The sequence below is a fragment of the Heptranchias perlo genome, chromosome 15 (genome assembly GCF_035084215.1).
Source record: "Heptranchias perlo isolate sHepPer1 chromosome 15, sHepPer1.hap1, whole genome shotgun sequence".
NCBI classification, from domain to species: Eukaryota; Metazoa; Chordata; class Chondrichthyes; order Hexanchiformes; family Hexanchidae; genus Heptranchias; species Heptranchias perlo.
The window spans coordinates 24,843,456-24,863,961 of record NC_090339.1 but is presented as its reverse complement, the minus strand read 5'-3'; the positions used below and the strand labels follow the sequence as shown (position 1 = coordinate 24,863,961).

The window sequence follows — 20,506 nt, the reverse complement described above, 5'->3', positions numbered from 1 at the left end:
ACCGGGGTGGGGTCAGTCATCGGGGGGTGTTCAGTCATCAGGGGGGTTGGCGGTCACCGGGTGGGGTCAGTCATCAGGGTGGGGTCAGTCATCAGGATGGGGTCAGTAATCGGGGGGTGGTCAGTCATCAGGGTGGGGTCAGTCATCGGGGGGTCAGGGGTCATTGGGGGGGTCTGTGATCACGGGGGGTCGGGGTCAAGGGTCGTCGCAGGGTCGGAGATTGAGGGTGTCAGAGATCGTAGGGAGGGGTCGACAATTGTAGGGGGGTCGGAGATCACGGGGGTGGTTCAGAGATCATGGTGGGGGGGTTGGAGATTGTCGGGGGTTGGGTCGCTGCAGGTAGGCTTGTTGGGCCTGGGGGAAGTACTCCTGCTCCTCCGGGTCCACAAGCTGTGCTATAAGGGCACTTACCTGCAGTTTCTGCCTCCTGTCATGTGGTTTGAAGGGGAAGGCCCGGGAATCCCGGCCCCCAGGGACTAAAATCAAAAAAGCTTTGAAAACGGAGGCCCGCAGCGTCCTTAAAAGTTTTTATTGTCCGACCCACCTCCTGTGAGCAGGTTGGTCATCCGCCCCTTGTCCTGCCCCCGAAAAACGGAAATGGGCAGATTGGAGGTGGGTTGGGGGCGGGTTTTAAATTTTTGCAATTGTCACTGCCCCTCCGCCCCCAACCCACCTGTTTTTCCAGGCTAAAATCATGCCCCCTCTGTTCCAAACTACTTGAGAGCAATGCTACGGGAGATCTACTGGCTTGAACTAAAGTTATTTGGCTGATTTCCATTTTTTCCCCAGGGGACTAAGTGCTTTTTGCACTGTTTGTTTTTCTAAATAAAATTCTGACTGTAATCTTGAGTATTGAACACTTCCTTTTATTGATGCAGATATGATATGCATTCTCCTGTCCCAAGCGCGTTATTTATTCCTCGGCTGATCACAAGATAGTTATAGATAGGAAAGGTCATTCATCCCATCTAAATTCATCCATCAAGATCCTATAGTCCCTCCATTGCAGCATCCAATTGTTTCTTAAATGATTCTAGGGTTTTCGCCTCCAGTATTGTATCTGGAAGTCTATTCCACACATTGGAGTAAATTTTAACCCCGAAGAATGGGGATGCACCACGTAGAAGCAGTAGGAAGAGGAAGGCTTAGGTTTCGTATCCATTCTGCTACTTGTCCCCTGATTCTACAAGCTCTACAAGTCATGAGTCTACTATGCGGTACTTTATCGAAGGCCTTCTGAAAATCCAAATATATTGCATCTAGAGCATTACCCTTGTTTACCCTTTCTGCTACTTCTTCAAAAATTCAATAAGGTTGGTTAAGCATAACCTTCCCTTTTGAAATCCGTGCTGACTATTCTTTATTATATGTTTGGTTTTTCTATTACATCTTGGAGTAAGGATTCCATTATCTTTCCTACCACCGACGTTAAGGTAATTGGTCTATAGTTCCCTGGACTTGTTCTTTCTCCTTTTTAAATATAGGAATCACATGAGCTGTCCGGGGGCACTATTCCCTTTACTGCTGAATTTTTATATATATGTAATAGTGCCTCTGCTATCTCTTCCCTAAGTTCTTTTAATATGCACGGATGCAATCCATCCGGACCAGATGTTTTATCTTCACTAAGTTTGATTAGTTTATCAATTATCTCCCCTCCTTCTATTTTAAATATCTTTATATCTCTTTTGATCTCTTCTTCTAATGTCATGTCCACTATATTAGTTTCCCTGGTAAATACTGAGGCAAAATAACGATTTAATATTTCTGCCATTTCACTATCATTACCTGTAAGTTTATCATATGTATCTCTTAGTGGCCCTATCCCTATCCTGATTTTTCTTTTGTTATTTATGTGTCTGTAGAATACTTTACTATTTCTTTTTATATTCCTTGACTTCTTTCCTAATCTTTTTGTATTCTCTTTTGTCATCCTCTCCTTTGTTGTCTATGTACTTAGTGTATGCCTTTTTCTTTAGTTTCAACTTTGCCTTATTTCTGTATTCATCCATGGTGTGTCATTACAGGCTGGTTTGTTCTTGCTTTTTAGTGGGATATATTTCTCCTGGTCTGTATTGATCACCGTTTTAAATGTTTCCCACAGCTGTTCGATTTCATTGTTTGTCAGTAAATTCTTAGATACCTGTGACCTCCATTGCCTAGAAGTCAAGGGCAGCAGGTGCATGGGAACACTATCGCCTCCAAGTTCCCCTCCAAGTCACACACCATCCTGACTTGGACATATATCGCCATTCCTTTATCGTCACTGTGTCAAAATCCTGGCACTCCCTACCTAACAGCATTGTGGGAGTACCTTCACCACAAGGACTGCAGCAGTTCAGGAAGAAGACCCTCCAGCTCCTTCTTAGGGGCGACTAGGGATGGGCAATAAATGCTGGCCATACTAGCGACGCCCATATACCAAGAATGAAAAAAATATATTTCATGTGGAACATGAATCACCTACTTTTCCTTCCTATGTGCAATACTTGTCTGCCTTATATTTCATCTGTCATTGTTCTGCCCACATTAATATTTTATTCAAGTCATTCTGTACCTCAACTGACTCCTCCAAATTCACCTAGTTTGATATCAAGTGTAAATTTAACCACTTTTCATTGTGTTCCTGAATCCAGGTCATTTATGTAAATAAAGAATACCATATCTGTCACCTCCTCAACGAACTCTATCAGGGTTGTCATTTCTGAAATCCATATTTGCTGCTTCTAATTACTTTCTCTTAACCTAGATAATGAGTAATTTCATCTTTAATTAAAGATTCTAACATTTTCCCGACCACAGATGTTAAATTAACTGTCCTGCAAATACTAAGAATGGAAGGGAGACAAATGCTTCTGTAGTTTTCTGCATCACCCTGTTTAAATATGGGCACCACCCTGACCTGGTTTTAATCTACTGGTACCTCCCCAGTGTCCACCTATTCCCTCATAATGGTCAAGTGTCACATAAATCTCCTTCTTAATCTCTCTCAGCACTCTGGGATAAATATCATTTATGCCTGGTGACTTATTTGTTTTGTGGCTATATAGTCTATGACTTGCAATGCATTTATAGCAAAGTCATTTTTTTCAGGTTCTCTCCGTTTGTGGAGAGCATGTTGCTCATGTTTCTCTTGTGAATACTTGGAGGAAATAATCATTCAGAATATTGATACCCAGCTCTGCCACTCCACCACTTCTCTCAGACCATCAACTGCCTCCATGCTGTAGACTGCCAGTTTGACATCAAGTCTTGGATGAGTCACAACTTCTTCCAGCTGAGCATGGGGAAGACCAAAGCCATTGTCTGTGGCATTTGCCACAAACTGTAATACCTTGGCCTTAATCTCATCCCCCTCCGCAACCACTCTCTCAGGCTGAACCAAACAGTTCATAATCTGGGTGGCCTGTTCAACCCTGAGCTGAGTTTTAAACCACACATCCTATCCATCACTAAGACTGCTTATTTTCATCATCTTCTCTAACCCAGCAATTTTGCCACTGAAACCCTTATATATGCTTTCATCACCTCTAGACTTGAGTACTCCATGGGTATCCTTGCTGGTTTTCAATCATCCATAAACTTCAATGTATTCAGAAATCTTCTGCACACGTCCTGTCCTGCTCACCCCACCCTATTTCTGCAATCTCCTTCAGTTCTATTCAACCTCCAGAACACTCTATTGCTCTGACTTTCACCTTCTGTACATGTCCCCTCCCTTCGCCCCACTACTGCTGGCAGAGCTTTCAATGACCTCAGGCCTACTTTGTAGAACTTCCTCCCTAAACCACCCTGCCTTTCTCTTCATCTTTAAAAAAATTCTCAAGACCTATCTCTTTGATCAAGGTTTCATTCAGTCTCTCCTCCTGATCTATCCCTTCCTGGCATCCATTTTCCTTACATCTATTTATGAAGCACCTTGGGGTGTTTTTAACATTAAGGATGCTATATAGATGGAAAGAATAAATGTAGTGTATTCCTGAGAGGTCTCCTGACTATCTCCATCTGTGATATACCCAGATGGTCCTACCTATTTGTGCTCAAGGATTTGCCTGTACTATTTTGGCTTCGGGGAGCTGCATGCTTTGGGATGCTTCTCCAGTTACTTGGCCAGAGGCAAGAGCTGGCAGGGGACTGAGAGCTACTTGTCTGTTTTGTTGCATTTACAAGTCTCTGTGTTCCTTTCTAATGGATGTCCCTACTGTGTTTCCAAGTGCATCTTCCTGAAAGATGCTCCAACTGTGCTTGTCACCTGCTTGCCTGAAGTCTTCCCTGTGGAAGCTACTGATGTTCCCTGTTGCTGAGAGGCAGTCCACAGATCAGACAACCTTTTCTGCACGACAGTATTAAATCTGCAACTCTACCCAGCCCAGGCTCATGTATACAACTTCGTAGCTATATAAATACCTCAATTTCTGTAACTGCAAATATGGTGTAGTATGTAATAATAGGTACTCTAGATCAAAGCAAGACCTGTGAGAGTATATAAACCTTTTGTTAAAAACAATAGACATTTTAAAAAGAAATCAGATCATTCTGCTTCCTGATACTCCAATAATGTCTTCAGCACTCGCCAATTAAACAAAGTATAATCAAAAGAATTCGAGAAAGATGGACAGAAGCAAAAAAAAGGACGTTAATGTCAATCACAAGTGCTTTGAGACAATTTGCACGACTTTCCATTTAAGGCATCAGATGGGCGAGGTGTCTGTTGTCTAGGATACACTTACTTGATGTAGTATGGCACTTTGTTTGGCGAGATGGCCCTCTCCCAGGGAACCTGGACAGAAGCTGAAAGTATGAATCACACAGAGATCGAGATAGAAAATGTAAAAAAAAATAAATCCACAAATCATTTAAGAGCATAAGTCATGGCCCAGGTATTCCTGTCAAAATAGATGCACGGTTTAATTCAAATATCCAAAAGTTGCTGTCCGAGTTGCTCCACTCCGCCGTTAGCTTCGTGAAAATGGCATCTCACTGTCTGCCTCACCATTGAAATGCAATGAATGGTGTGAAGTTGCTGTATTTGAGTGGTAGATACAAATTAAATTCATCACAGAAAGTTAAGTCTTTTCCATTCCAGTCTAAGTGTCCTTTTAACAGTGTCAAGAGTATTAATTACTGCCAATCAACCTTTCCGGCACTGAAAATTAGCTATTACAAGTATGAAGTCTCATACCTTCAGGTTTTAATTGCTGTTAGAGATTTTAAAAATGTAAAATTTAAAATGTAAAATTTTCTTTTTACTTTTCCTTTTTGTCCCTTTTTTTCTCTCTCTCTTAATCCAATCTTTCTTTCCCTCTCTTTGCTTCTCTTTCAATACCTAATTTGACATTGAATTCACCCACTCTAATTTACACTTCCTTCTCAGTCCTTGTGCTGTTAATTTCACATTCCTTCCATCTTATTGGTTAGTTTGCCCTGTTCACTCAGGTCCCAGGTGCCCTGTTTCTCTCACTGCCCTGTTATCAGCTTGCACTTTCAGCAACTTGCCACGCAAAGAATTTAAAAACCTAAATGTGCAAGGGCAAGCCTAACTAAGGTCAAATATTTGAATCCCTCAGCTCTCATCTTGAAGTATGTAGGCAGCTGTCTCGGTGATTTAGACATCACAACACAAGAGAGATGACAGCTCGCTTTGACTAAATGTGCAAGGAGAATGTACACATTTTATAACGTTTCTGAACTTCAAAAGAAATTTTGCCTTTAAAGAACAAAATCAGATCATTTTTTCTAGGATGTTAGTAAATTGATATTCAATGTTCACTTCTTTGTGACAGAATAATCCAGCACAACATTTGGAAATAGCAGAGTACAGACTGCTCTACTGCATAAATATACTGACTGCAAGAGACTGGTCCAAGCAATAGAGGTAGAATAATAAACACCAGGGAGCAAGTTATATACAAGACATAAGTGTATGTTATATACAGGATAAAGGAATCAGGAGTAAGTTAAACAGAGATGAGAGACAATGGGTAATGAGTTACTCAGAATAATAGATATCGGTGAGTGAATCACATGGAGGATAACAGATACTGTGACTGATATGCATTGTTTATATATGCATGCATCCCAATATGAATAGTATTAAAACTTAGTTGTGAAGAACAGGCTTAACAGATTGACTTCATCAAACCTAAACCACTTTGAGTAGAACACATACTTCATTTGATAAAGTCAATTAAGCACATGACGCAATTGTGTGATTGTCTGATTGTGCAAAAGTTATAAAAAAAAGTAATTTCCCTGTCTACCCCGTAAAGAAAGCAATCCCATAGCACTTCCAAAATGTGTTTGACTGACACTTACTAGATAAAAAATGTTGGGACCCTGGGCCAAAGTCACGGTGGGCATCTTGAAGCTGCTTGTGGCGTTCCTCTATGGAGGTCTGTGAAATGAAGAGCAATAACCATCAGAGCCTGAGACCAGGATATTACATAGAAAAACCACAGGGATTACAGTACAAGATCTTGTAATTTGTTTCTGATCTCTAACTTTCATGAATATTTTGCTAAGGGAGAAACAAAGAGTATGGGAATACGTTCAGTATAAAATAGTCTGCTAAACTACGGCAAACAATATATTTTTCACACTCTCTTTCCCCCCCTCTTTCTTCCCTTTTCTCTGTTTCTATGTATAAAGCTGTTGAATATGATGGTGTGAGAGCAGAAATGTAACTTTAAGCATGAGTATGTCTGTTGATTCTAGTTTGTGATGTGTATCTTATGTATCAAAATAGCAGATAATTTACTATCTGCAAAATGGAGGGAATTATTTGACCTTTTTGCCTTGTTTAAATGTACATAAAGTGAGGCCTGAAAACCTAGTACATTAAGGTTATGGACAGCACTGTGGTTTTAAGTAAATTGCATGTTCCTATGCTCCATCTGTAGTAGGTAAGGGGAATGGCAAGAAAGTTGAGAATGAATATGGGTAAAATATGCAACAAAGGAATGCCTTGGACCAGAAGGAGAATTGCCCCTTATGGGTTGCATAAATATATATACACACACACACGTTAAAAGGTTTCCAAAATAAAACTCAAACAAAAAAAAAATTGCAAATGGTTCAGAAAGCTTCAACTCTCTTGGGATTGGACAACTTTATCGGTCCTGAATGTTTTCCATTGGTTGCCCTTAAAAGAAACCTCAACATTCCAGAACTAATGGCTGTAACTCCTTTCATGGGAAGAATGATCGAGTAGGCACATGATTATTTAAAATGGTTCTTGTTGTTTTCGTAACTTCACGCTTTTCCCTTAGAGAATAGTGTGAAGGAGTGGAAGGATTCGTAAGCTGATTAATAGCCTGACAGGCCGCAATGTGAATCTTCCTTCCATGACCGTGACCGTCTTTATACCAGCTGATAGAGTGGTTAATCCTATACGATGAGAGGGTTTTATGGGCTTCTGCAACCTATCTGATGAGGGTGACTGCCCACACCCACCCGATGCGAATATCCCGCTGAATGTCAATCCAGAATTTAGAGGTGGAGCTCCAAACTCTGCACCCTCTGACTTTGGTAATGCCATCACCAAAGGCTCACTTCTATTTAAAATGGTGAAAGACATAGATAACGTGGATGGGTTAGCTTAGACTGCGATATAATTAGAGGTCATGTAATTACAGGATAAGTGCAAAAATTAGCAAACATCAAGTGAGCCTAGCAATTTTAAAAAATTGTTCTCCAGAGTAGTGGCTAGATGCATAATTGACTTTAGAAAAAACACTTTTCTCTTGACAATTCTCTGTCTTCCCCACCTCCCCTGAAGTATTGACTCTTTGCTTGGGTATAGTTCTACAGACACTGGCTACCCTTTGGTACCTTGCTCAGATGGTCATTCACATGCAAGTGAATATTGGCAGCCTCCTAAACCACAGATTTTTTTTTATTTGTTCATGGGATGTGAGAATCGCTGGCAAAGCCAGCATTTATTGCCCATCCCTAATTGCCCTTGAGAAGGTGGTGATGAGCCACCTTCTTGAACCGCTACAGTCCCTCTGGTGAAGGTACTCCCACAGTGCTGTTAGGTAGGGAGTTCCAGGATATTGACCTAGCGACGATGAAGGAACAGCGCTATATTTCCAAGTCGGGATGATGTGTGACTTGGAGGGGAACGTGCAGGTGGTGTTCCCATGTGCCTGCTGCCCTTGACCTTCTAGGTGGTAGAGGTTGCAGGTGCATCATACAGAGCTTGATCTTGTCTTCACCTAATGTCTACACACACGTACACTTCCAGCAAGACTCATTGGGCATTGATCAGGAGCAGAAATCCTGGTCGACGTTCTCCTCAGGCACTGAGTTAAGATTAGCTTTGTGGTCTGTACGTTTCAGTTGCTCATTGATTTAACCAACTGAGTTATTAACTGTTATTGCTATCTTCTTAGCTTCTTTGGAAAAGTACCATGATAAATACTTATTTAAATTGCTATTGTGGGTTATAAGAATAGGTAGACAGATAATCAAGAGAGGAGGCTTATGTGCTCTGAGTGAATTAATTAAACCAATGTAACTAGACAGAGTTTTAAGTGTGGGTTGTGAGGTTGGATTAATATCCTGGAGTTTTGCTTGATTATCTTTGGTAGTCAGGGAGAATTTTCACAGATCTTCTGGAAGGTTCAACCATGATTGGTTACCTCCATCAGGACATTAAATGGATTGGGTAGAGTCGATGCCAAGGAAGACTTGTACATAGACTTGATTGGCCAAAGTGTTTTTTTTTCTCTCATTTTACTTTAGGAACAGGACAAAGCATGGAATGGGAAAAAGGTCATTTAGCCCAAGAAGCCAACTTTTTCCACAGGCTGTTTACAACGTACCCAACTGTGGACTCTAGCCCATCTATTTAATCACTTGATGGAAAGTTTTGCATAAATCCCAATGCTAATGAAGCAAAACTCCAGACTAGCTAATCATCTCCATATCACTGTCCTGGCCCACTATTTTCCATTGAGTCATGTTCCATCGCTGATTTTGATTTGAGTTACTATATTACCAGGGCATTTCACTTGAAAATACCAAACTCAAAATATTAAGACGCCAGCCATGCTACCTTCAATGACAATGGGACATCATTGGTTTGAATCCCAGTTCATAATGAATCCTACCGTAAGTCAATAATTATGCCATTTTTAATTTTTCTATTTTTCCATTTTTTTTTTTAACAGTTCCTTTACAAATTTCACATGTTTGTGATTCCCCAAACTGAACAACTCAATGAGGGCTCCCCCAGTTGCTGATTACTGGCATTTCATACCTGCAAAGCCTTCCATCTTGATGTCAGTTCTTCCAGACGGTGAGCATTTTCCGTGGAAAGGTGTACATCTGAGATTGCAAGTTGGTGAGCCAGGTCATTGGCAATTTTCATGCCATCTTTTACAGCTCCTAGCTCCTCTTTGAATACCTTATGAGTCAAAAGAGGCAAAAAAAAGAGATGTTAGCCTGGAAATTGTTGTTCAGAGCTAACCATAGATCACTAAGAGTTTCTAGCAGAATTTATTTCTGCTAGTTACACATGTTATTGATGCTTTGAGTGTGGGTGAAGTTAGGAATTCTCTGCCACACAGTGGGCCAACCAATGAGAAGGCAGGAGAACAAAATTCTCTAAATAGGATGTGAACTGCCATTAGGAGCCACAATGACCTGAACTATCATCTACCTCCTGAAAAGTGAAAATTACAACAGGTTGTGAATCTAAATGTTAATTTGTAACGCTATAAACAACCATTAGACATAACTCCCCTCTCTCTTGTGTCCTCATGAATTGTGGGTGCTAGCTATAATCCACCTGCCTCTCTCTAAATATCTCAGTTAGTTTAAATTTAACTACACTCAGCGGACTGTGGTTCGCTCCTTTTATACCTCTCAACATGTTCCCAAGGCTCCTTATAAATTCATAACTGCCCAGCCTTATTCAAAAAATAACAGGCTGTCATGTTTATACCGAATAATCACAAAGCCTATATATCATTAGACCTCCCTCTCAAGTTTATAATAACAAAATTTGCCTTGTATATAATGTAATAGATTGAGGCTGCAAATATATTGGGGGAAAAATTCGAAAGGGCTGTTTTTGGGAGTAGGTAGCGTGACGTGCTATTAACCCACGCCCAATGGCCCCCGCGCAGGCAGGACGCAGGTTTCGGTCCACCCGAGGACTTACCTGTAATCAGCATTCCTTTCCAGGCCTTGCATGTGGAATCAATGCAATTCACACTTGCCACCTCCAGAGGGAGCTCAATCTCTTAAAGTGAGGATGTTTCTAAGAAATCTCTTAAAGGTAGCTGGTACCTGTTATTTGCTAAAAATAACAGTCTACTGTCTGCACGGAGTCTGAATGGAGATCTGACATCGCACAGATGCAGGTCCCATCCCTATTTTTACACACTAATAAGTTATGTTAAAACATTGAATAAAGGTTGTGCACTACTAAATCCCACATCCTCCAATCTGCACGCCAGACCTCACCAATCTGCCGATCTGAGTTGGCACCAGGCCTGCGAGCGTGCATGCACCAAGGTTCTCTGCTGATACACTAGAGACCTTGGTGCAAGAGGTGGACAGAAGAAAGGACATTCTATATCCGCAGGGGTGGGGGGTGGGGGGCAAGAGGCCCTCCAGATATATATTCAAAAGGCAGTGGGAGGCAGTGGGGGATGAAGTCCACACCAGGCGCACAGCATCATGCAGGAAGAAGTTCAATGCTTTGAAATGAGTGGTCAAGCTGAGTGAGATCAACTGTCAAGTGGCATCTCCTACCAACTGCACCTCGCACTAACCTCCCATCCCCCACATATCAACAAACTCTTTCCATCATTACTCAACTCATCACATATACATCATTACTCAACTTTTCCAATCAGATGCTTCCTCTCATCCTTACACATTACCACTGTTTCAAGCCACCCACCCACAACTCACAGGCCACACACACTGGCAGCTATTCAATCATGACAGGCACATCACCCAGACACTCGTCCCGCTTTCTTGCAGAAGAAGGTGGCGCATATCAAGAGGCAGCAAGTGGCAGTGGTATTTAGCCCGTCGAACCTGTTCTGCCATTCAATTAGATCATGGTGGACCTGTGACCTAACTCCATTTACCCGCCTTCGCCCCATATACCTTAATACCCTTGGTTCACAGAAATCTATCAATCTCAGTTTTAACTTTCATAAGTGAGTTAGCATCAATTGCCGTCTGCAGAAAAGTGTTCTAAACGTCTCCCACCCTTTGCGTGTAGAAGCATTTCCTAACTTCACTCCTGCATGTCCTGGCTCTAAGTGTTAGGCCATGTCCCCGCGTCCTAGTATTCAAGTGTAGCAGACCTCCAAAAACAGTTATAAATGTCTCTGCAGCCGGAAGCAATAATCCAGCCACTAACTTGTAAATCCTGCATGGTCCCTTTAAATAGCCAGTGGGGGATCCTCCAGGCACTCTAAGACACGTTTGAATGGTTGGGGTTAAGACTGTGCGTTGAGTTGAGCGTTAAGTCCCAAAATTCTGTCTATCACTTTAAATCAGCGTTGCACACTGATTGATGCCATTTTCTCCCTACTTTACATGATTTCAGCGTTCGTGATCTGCGCCTGCGCTAACTCCTATACCAAGTTGGCGTCCAGCGCACGTCACGCTGGAAACGTGCGTGCGCATCAGAGGCCGTGTAGCGCTGAAACAACGGGCGCTACACGGCCCAATTTAGTGCCCAATGTGTCTGACTTAAAGGGGCAGCTACCAAAGCAAACAAGACAGAACTGCTTCGTATTTATCATAATGCCATAATTTATACATCACTCAAATTATTCAATAAATTTTGTGCAATTGATTTGTACATTCTGATTGTGGAGGATAATGCAGCTCAGCACCAAATGGTGGTGGAGAAAGTGAAGAGGACATTGTTGCTGAAGGTGTTTTAGGCTAGTTTCTCTGGTATATGCAGACATTATGGTTCCTTAAAGGGACAGCTTAGGCACGTTAGGATTTCTTAACAGGATAGCTCAGGAGGTACCCTGACACCAGTCAACCATCACAGTCTTGGGTGTGGCTGACTTACAATGCAAGGCTCTTGCTGTGCACAGCTCAGAATTCCAACAGACTGACAGTGAAACCCTGCAGCCAGCCAATACACTTCCATTTCCACAAGGGAATCACTTAGAAGGATCTATCTTGTATTAGTTTCTGGCATAAGTGTTTCTGGATCTATTCCTCGCTAGGTTGTTGTAGATTTGGGCAAAGCCACTTTTATTGGCCAGGAGCTACAAACCCTTCTGCAAGCAATGAGGGAGAAATGGCACACATTTAAAGAGATAAAAAGGGGGACAGGGAAGAGGAGAGAATCAACAGACAGACCAGTCACAGAGAGGGAGTTCATGGGTTAACTGAACTGCAAACTACTTAATAGAAGATATAAAAGATCATCAGTGGGTCATCAATGAGTCTAATTGCCTAGGTATCAGCCTTGACTCGTTGGTAGCACTCTCACTTCTGAGTATGAAGGTCATGCGTTCTAGCCCCACTCCAGGATTCGAGCACATAATCTAAGCTGACAATTCAGTGTAATACCGAGGGAATACTGTATTATTGAAGGTGCCGCCTTCCACATGAGGTGTTAAACTATAGCCATGTCTGCTTTCTCAGGTGCATGTAAACATAAGAACATAAGAAATAGAAGCAGGAGTAGGTCATATGGCCCCTCGAGCCTGCTCTGCCATTCAATAAGATCATGGCTGATCTTCTACCTCAACTCCACTTTCCCATGAAAAAAATCCCATGGCATTATTTGAAGACGAACACGAAAGTTCTCCTGGTGTCCTGGCCAATATTTATCCCTCACCAACATCATTAAAAACAAATAATCTGGGCATTATCTCATTGCTGTTTTTGGGACCTTGCTGTGTGCAAATTGGCTGCCACGTTTCCCTACATTACAACAGTGACTACACTTCAAAAGTTCTTCATTGGCTGTAAAGCGCTTTGGGACATTATACAACATGTTACATAAATGCTAGTTCTTTATTTCCTTTGCTTTTTCCAACAAAACTAATATGCTTGTTTTTCTTTCAGGTTTTAGTTCTGACGAAGGCAGCATCATAATCTATTTTTTCTCTTTATATGTGCTGACTGGCCTGCTGTGTATTTCCAATAACTTCTGTTTTTATTTCAGGTTTTCAGTTTGTATTTTTATTTTTAATCACGTAGAAGTGGACGCTCATGTTTAACCATCTGAAATAAAACACAAGCTCTAAGAGGTTACAAGATAACAGAAGCCCAACATAAGATGGCAATAGGTGGCGAAACCTGGGACATTGTACTATAAGGCTGTTCCTGATTGGTGCAGGCATATGGGGGCTGATTTCCCTGTGCTTTGTGCCCCAGCGACTCCTATTTCCAGGGCACAATGCAAAGGCAAAAGCGATGGCGTCCCGTTATGCCAGATCTCCCCCAACTTTGTGTTTCACTTACATTTCTGGGGAAATCCCCCAGTCAGCATGGAATACATCTGACCTTTTTGCGTCCCAGAGTGTAACATATATGCTAAGCAATTTGAAAAGTCCTCTCACAGTTCCTAACTACAGCCCCATGTGTACTGTCACCAGCAAGAAAGAATCGAATAAATAATCCACCATGGACAAAAATGCTTCTTTTTGTCACATCAACTGGTCAACCTTTGTATGGTAACTATCGCGATTAACTGTACCTTAGTTGTCACAATATGCTCCTGCAATGAATCGATGAAGAGATCTCCCACGGGTTCCCAAGAATCCCGGACAGCCTCAGCCTGGTCCAGGGCAAGACCAATCTCTTCCATGGCACCTTGGAGCTCCAGAAGTCTCTCCATCGTTCTCTCAATGTGCCTGTGCCGGTCAATGCAGCGAGCACTCAGCTTCTCCCACATTTCACTTGATACGTTAGCCTGTTTCCAAATGAACCGACTCACATTCTGGATTCTCTGCTTTGGTGACATATCTGAAATTATGATTCGTTAGATGTTCAGAAATAGAGCATGCCCTTGGAGGAATCTTATATGCTGACTTAATCAAGAGAATGCGCTAGTATCTGGATAATGGATATGGGGATCAGGCGAGAAAGTGGAATTGAGTTCGAAGGTTAGCCATGATCTGATTGAATGGCGGAGCAGGCTCGAGGGGCTGTATGGCCTACTCCTGCTCCTATTTCTTATGTTCTTATCTTATGAGAGACTGAACTGCTCACTGGCAGTCCAGTGGTGGCAACAATATAATAGTACACACTGTGATATGGGATAAAGGGGTTTAGCAGGTGGTGATATGGAATACAATATAGAATAGACAGAGACAGAGGAGTTTGTGGTGTAACAGTTACTTCCACCTCCAAAATGGGCAAAATATAAAAATGAAGAAAAAATGTATGGAACATGTTTTAAGATTAATTGTTTCTTTAAAGAAAACAGTATTGAAGATAGATTAGGTTTGATTGTAGAAAAATAATTAAAATTAAAAAAAATACAAAAGCTGGGAGCGAAGAAGAATGGGAAAGAGAGAGAAGTTAGAGAAAGAGGGAAGGGGCAAATTTTTAAAATTAAAATTGTATTATTTTAGTTCTATGGGGTTAATATTACAGTAGCAGAGTAGCTCTGATATTTGAATAGCTTGATTTCATCTTCTCAGTATTTCTTTCAGTGACACAGTATATGAATTAACAATTTATAAATTGATCATCCCAGGGGCACGACCATTTCCCTGGAATTACCAGCGGGCTACAGGTCTAGCTTACAGCTTTACCTTCAAAATAATTTGAATTACTAGCTGCATGAACCACAGTCTGGGTGTGCAGTGTAGCGACTGTACAGACAATGCAGGGAGGAAAACGACAATATAGCATAACATATAGGGGCTGATAATGTGATGAAAAGCCTGAAATCTCATGGAGACCATGGGCTTTTATTCAGATGAGGCTGAGGTTCCATAATGTGAATGGAGTGCATGAACAGCACTTCAGATGCTCAGTGCTCATTAACATGTGGAGGCCCAACTTTATTTTTTTTTTCTTCTGGGTGGCTTTCTCCTTGTAATAGGGACACCCTGTATTTCTTGGTCTCCAGAGGACAATTCTTGAAAATGGTCTTCATGGACCAAGGGATTAAAAAAAAATATGGCAAATTTAAAAAAATAACTGCACTTTAAGGGCAGCACTTCTATTGGTGCTGGTGCCCAAGAATAGTGGCCCCGGTGTTTGCCCCATAAGGTACATTATAATGAGACAGACACGGTCATAAGGCAAGCCAAGATAAAGTGATGACCTTTGTCTTGCGCTGGTTCCTCTGTCTCCTCTAGAGGATGCTGGGATAGGAATGCTTGGGATGACTCCAAAGTTGCCAATATGAAGGGTCCTTTGGTCTTTACATCTTCCATGAAAGCCTTTGGTGAAAGAAGTGGAAAGAAAATGAAATCTAGTAGCAGAAATCAAACATTTAACGTTTCAGTTATCAGGCTAACAAATTGCTTTAATATAATGTGATTGTTATTTGAACTTTAATGTGCAAGTGCAATTGAAATTATGAGTAGTCCTAACATCATTTACATTTTTCCTTATGATTCCCATTAGGTATCTGTTAAAAGAACAGCATGGTCAAGAGCATTTAACTTGCATAAACTGCTGTTCATGAACATACATCTGGGGCATGATTTTGTCCCCGAGTTGGGAAGGGAGCAAGGGGGGTCAAATTGCAGACGGGAAACGCAGAAGTATGGGTCTCAGTCAGACAGGAGAGCAGCCTGGGAGAGGACGTGTTCAGGTGAGTCTACAGGTAAGTCTTTGTTTGAATGGATGGAGGGGCATGGGGGGCATGGGGGCACGGTGGACATGGGGGCACCAAAGGGCATGGGGGTCATGGGGGGAGGGATTGGGGGTCACTCACAGGTGGGGGAGTGTCGGAATCGGGGGTCATTGCAGGGGTCCGCAATCATTGGGGGGGTCGGGGGTCATCACGGGTGTCCGCAATCTTGGAGGGAGTGTCGGGGATCGTGGGGAGTCCGTGATAGTTGGGGGGGGGATTGGGGGGGGGTCTGCGATCGTTGGGGTTGAGGTTGGAGATCGGGATGTTCCGTGATTGTTGGGTGGGGAGGCAGGGATCGCGGGGGGGTGGGGGGCGTCCACAATCATTGGGGGGTCGTTGAAGGTAGGCTTGTTGGGCCTTGGGGAAGCACTCCTGCTCCTCCAGGCCCACAAGCTGTGCCAGGAAGGCACTTACTTGCTGATTGGGATCAGCTGATCAGCTCAGATCAGCGATCACACTTGGGAATTCCTTGTCTAGATAGCTCGGTTCCAATTCTGGGAAGTGCATTAACCACCTGAATTACCTGAGAGCTATAATGTATATCCTTTTGTATGTGGGCAGCTATAAAGGCATCATCTTGTTACCTGCATGTTATGTCATTATGGCAAAAATGACACATGAAGCTTCCCCTCCCTCATGTCAAAACAAAAAAAAAGTTTGGCAAACACTTTTTTTATTAAGACACTTCTCCTTTAAGAGAGGTTTGGATTCTCTTTGCAGCTTCAGTCTTTATTCATATTTTATCCATAGCACAAGAGATCAATGTTAATTTCTGCAGAACCAAAATTGTGTGATTTTGTTCTGTAGTTAAAATATTGCAAAATGCAAAACCTCTAATTGCCGCCGACCATTTTCTTCAAACGATTGGGCAACATACCGAGTGGAAGTCATTGTACTGCTGCACTGCACCGACGTCACCAGTGAAGGGAAGCTGCTCAGACAGTTCTTCATCTTTCAGGGTCAGCCAGTCAATGATCTCCTGCAAGGACAGCTGCAGCTTGCCACTGTGATCAGAGAGTGCCTCCAGCCGAGCCCTTAGCACACATTGAAGAAAGGGGGAAAATATTAATAGTTATCAAATGTACAAACAGATCTTCAGCTAAGGTAAATGGGGTGGGAGGACCACACAGAAGATAGCACAAATCACATAGTATGGCGTATTACTGAGACTGGGAATGTGACGAGGTTCCATTTGTGGTTGTGTGTCTGATCAGCGCCTTGCCTGAGGTCATCTTCAGAGAGCTGCCATTGCGCCCTTGTGCTGTTGATCTCCATTCCTTGCTTCTGGGATGGCTGCCATGGACAGGAAGGCCACAGAGCTGGCAAACAACAAAGTCAGCCCCACATGTACATGAGACTGAGATCCACTACAAATACTACCCTCCCAACCACAATCTTCTTCCTTTTTCTCCCCTCCGCTCCAGAAGGTACTGATTCAGGGAGTGCTACAGTTTTGTAGGTTGCTGGCAGCCTTCCAGTACTTCTCCCTTCCATTTCACTAGCCTTTTGTCAATTATGAGGCCAGACACTGAATGGTGGCTGGCTATTCAACCACATGGTCCATCGCGACCAAGCTTGATGCTGTCCTCACCTGAGGTCCACACATTTGCACTCACTGACACACCTTCCTGCAGGGGTACTCGACTGATCAAGTCAAAATATTTTCCGCCTCAGTCCAGAGGCACTGAGGCCAATTGTAGCATCTACTGCTGCCTGACTGAAATGAGCTGACTCAGCACAGGTGGGGAATCAAAACTAGGACTTTGCTGGTCTGTATGGCTCAGTAACACACTAGGCTGGGTGGGGAAATAAATAACTTTGCAACGATTGTTGAACCGTTCTTGACTTTAAACAGAATAGATTGTGTTTATTTTTTCCAGCCTGGGCTTGCCTGAATTCAGCCTTTTCTTTCGCTTCAAGACTACAAGGATATGTTCACAGTTTGCTCGTCCTCATTAAAGTTCCAAGGCCCCAGAGCCAAATTAAATGCTCAAAAATTGAATACTGAAAGAGACCATTCACTTAGAACTTTATAAAACACTGGTTAGGACTCAGCTGGAGTATTGTGTTCAATTTTGGGCACCGCACTTTAGGAAGGATGTCAAGGCCTTAGAGAGGGTGCAGAAGAGATTTACTAGAATGGTACCAGGGATGAGGAACTTCAGTTATGTGGAGAGATTGGAGAAGCTGGGATTGCTCTCCTTAGAGCCGAGAAAGTTAAGGAGATTTGATAGAGGTGTTCAAAATTATGAACAGTTTTGATGGAGTAAATAAGGAGAAACTGTTTCCAATGGCAGAAGGGTCGGTAACCAAAGGACACAGATTTAAAGTGATCGACAAAAGAGCCAGAGGCGACATGAGGGAACACATTTTACTCAGCGAGTTGATATGATCTGGAATGCACTGCCTGAAAGGGTGGTCGAAGCAGATTCAATAGTAATTTTCGTAAGGGAATTGGATAAATACTTGAAGGGAAAAAATTTACAAGTCTATTGGGAAAGGGCAGGGGAATGGGGCCAAATAGATAGCTCTTTCAAAGAGCTGGCACAGGCACAGTGGGCTGAATGGCCTCCCCCTGTGCTGTCCATGCTGATACTATGATACTATGAACTGCATTTCAGATTCAATCCCTTCTGGATATATATTATTTAAAGAAAAGATTTTGGATTTTTGTAAATGAGATCTAAATCCTGCTTTTGATTCTATGTGCTGTTGAGCTCTACTCACACCACTAGTTGCTGGTTTTATGGTAGTTGAATATAATGATTGGCAAGTAAGATTGATTTATATTTAAGCTTTCAAAGACTCAGAATTCACTTCAGACTATCACAACTTCCCCGGGTTTCTTTGTGAGAAACTTGGGCCAAGATTTTATTCTTACTGAACATACCTCCGAGAAACAGATTTCAATTTCTTTGGGTGAATTTTGTGCTCATCAAGATGAAGAATGCAGGACAGGAAAACACTTTTTAATTTTTGACATCCAGTATTTGCATCAAGCAATCCCAGGTCAGGTGTAGCACAGGCAGAGGCAAAGGTAACCACCTAACAACGTGCTTTAATTCAAATTTCAGAACAGCAACCCCTAGATTATGAAATTTTCTACTTCCTGTGCCAAAGATCATTGTGGTTTCTGAGTGAAATTGACAATTTATTCTTCGCAATGAGCAGTTTTGCACTGCAGACTCACATACTAAAACTGGGTTAAGACTGTCCCAAGCTCATTTACACAAAGCCCTTACTGCCAATGGACAGAGAAGACCAGCATCTTAAACATCCACTCCCTCCATCATCGCCGCACCGTGGCTACAGTCTGTACTATTCACAGGATGCACTGCAACAAGTCACCAAGGCTTCTTTGGCAGCACCTTCCAAACCCGCAACCTTCACAACCTAGAAGGACAAGGGCAGCTGGTGGATGAGAACACCATCACATCCACGTTCCCCTCCAAGTCACACACCATCTCGACTTGAACTTATATCGCCATTCCTGGGTCAAAATCCTGGATCTCCCTACCTAACAGTATTATGGGAGTACCTTCACCACATAGACCGCAACGGTTCACGAAGAAGGCCCAGCGCCACCTTCTCAAGGGCAAGAAGGGATGGGCAATAAATGTCGGCCTTGCCAGCGACGTCCACATCCTGAGAAAGATTAAAAATAAGACCTTGATCTCATTAACCTGGGCGATGCTACTAATTTCTCTCCTACACCTCAATGCCTCAGTGGAGCCTGGGAGCAAGCTGTCTCTCTCCAGATGATGATGCAGAGCTAAAAATATTAAGTAATTTAAAAAGTACATAAATTCACCTGATATTTTGAGATTTCTTCTTAATCTCGCTCCAACAGAGGTTCATCTCCTTGAAGTGCTGATATGATGCCTGTGATTTAATTATTTTGTTCTCTTTGTTTGGCTTTCACATTTGTTCCTGACATCCTGAATCAGTAATCATAACTATAAAAATAATTAAAATAAAACACTCATTAAGATCATTTGTATGAATTTATGAAGCAAATGATTTGTGTTGACTAATTTATAAGATTCTGGTATTTGTTTTCAATAAATTATGGGCTGCATTTGCTTCTTTTGTTAAAAGAGGATGAAATGCCCTTTCTCATTGTTTGTTATTTATGAGCAATTAACAAAATGGCTTCAAATGTGTGTTTTTTTAATGTAATTTTGTTATTGGGAACAAAAAGAAGCCAATCACAACATATCTATAAATATCTCCTAACACCTCTTCAGCAGCTAATGATCGCTGAACTGCTATAAAATGGCAAAAAGTTCAATAATCCATCTGTGGAGTCACAATATTTGTGTGAAATGGTGCAGGAGGTTGGTCACTAAACATAATGCGGAGACGACAGGCATGTCAATATGTGAACTGCGTGCCCACTACTGTGAGGACCTGACAGCAGGTGCAGAAGAAGTTTATCATTTAACAAACAGCACAGAGATAAGGTAAGATTATCACTCTACAGTAGCAACACAGGTCATATATGAAAATGGAGGAAAGTCATAATTGATTTATGAAAATAAGTGCTGCACTCACAGAGAAATGTTGGCTGGGTTGTAACAAATAAGGTAGAAATGTAGAAATAGCAGGGTTATATCAGTTGCAGTGTATTGATGTGCAGTATTTCATTATGTTAGCTTCTTACTATTTGTACACCTATGGAATAATAGC

The 20,506-nt window shown here is 42.1% G+C and overlaps 1 protein-coding gene across 1 annotated transcript in view; it reads right to left on the bottom strand.

The window, feature by feature from the left end:
- The window catches only part of drp2 (dystrophin related protein 2), a 73,020-nt gene extending 53,257 nt beyond the window's left edge, over nucleotides 1-19,763 (bottom strand). Inside the window, exons 1-7 of the mRNA XM_067996643.1 lie at nucleotides 19,629-19,763; nucleotides 16,695-16,851; nucleotides 15,281-15,398; nucleotides 13,700-13,968; nucleotides 9,263-9,409; nucleotides 6,316-6,394; nucleotides 4,731-4,791 (exon numbers count right to left, since the gene is read on the bottom strand). Of these exons, the coding sequence (XP_067852744.1) occupies nucleotides 4,731-4,791; nucleotides 6,316-6,394; nucleotides 9,263-9,409; nucleotides 13,700-13,968; nucleotides 15,281-15,398; nucleotides 16,695-16,851; nucleotides 19,629-19,675 (878 nt within the window). The 5' untranslated portion in view covers nucleotides 19,676-19,763. The remainder of the gene's footprint in view (nucleotides 1-4,730; nucleotides 4,792-6,315; nucleotides 6,395-9,262; nucleotides 9,410-13,699; nucleotides 13,969-15,280; nucleotides 15,399-16,694; nucleotides 16,852-19,628) is intronic.
- Between the last annotated feature and the right edge of the window lie 743 nt (nucleotides 19,764-20,506).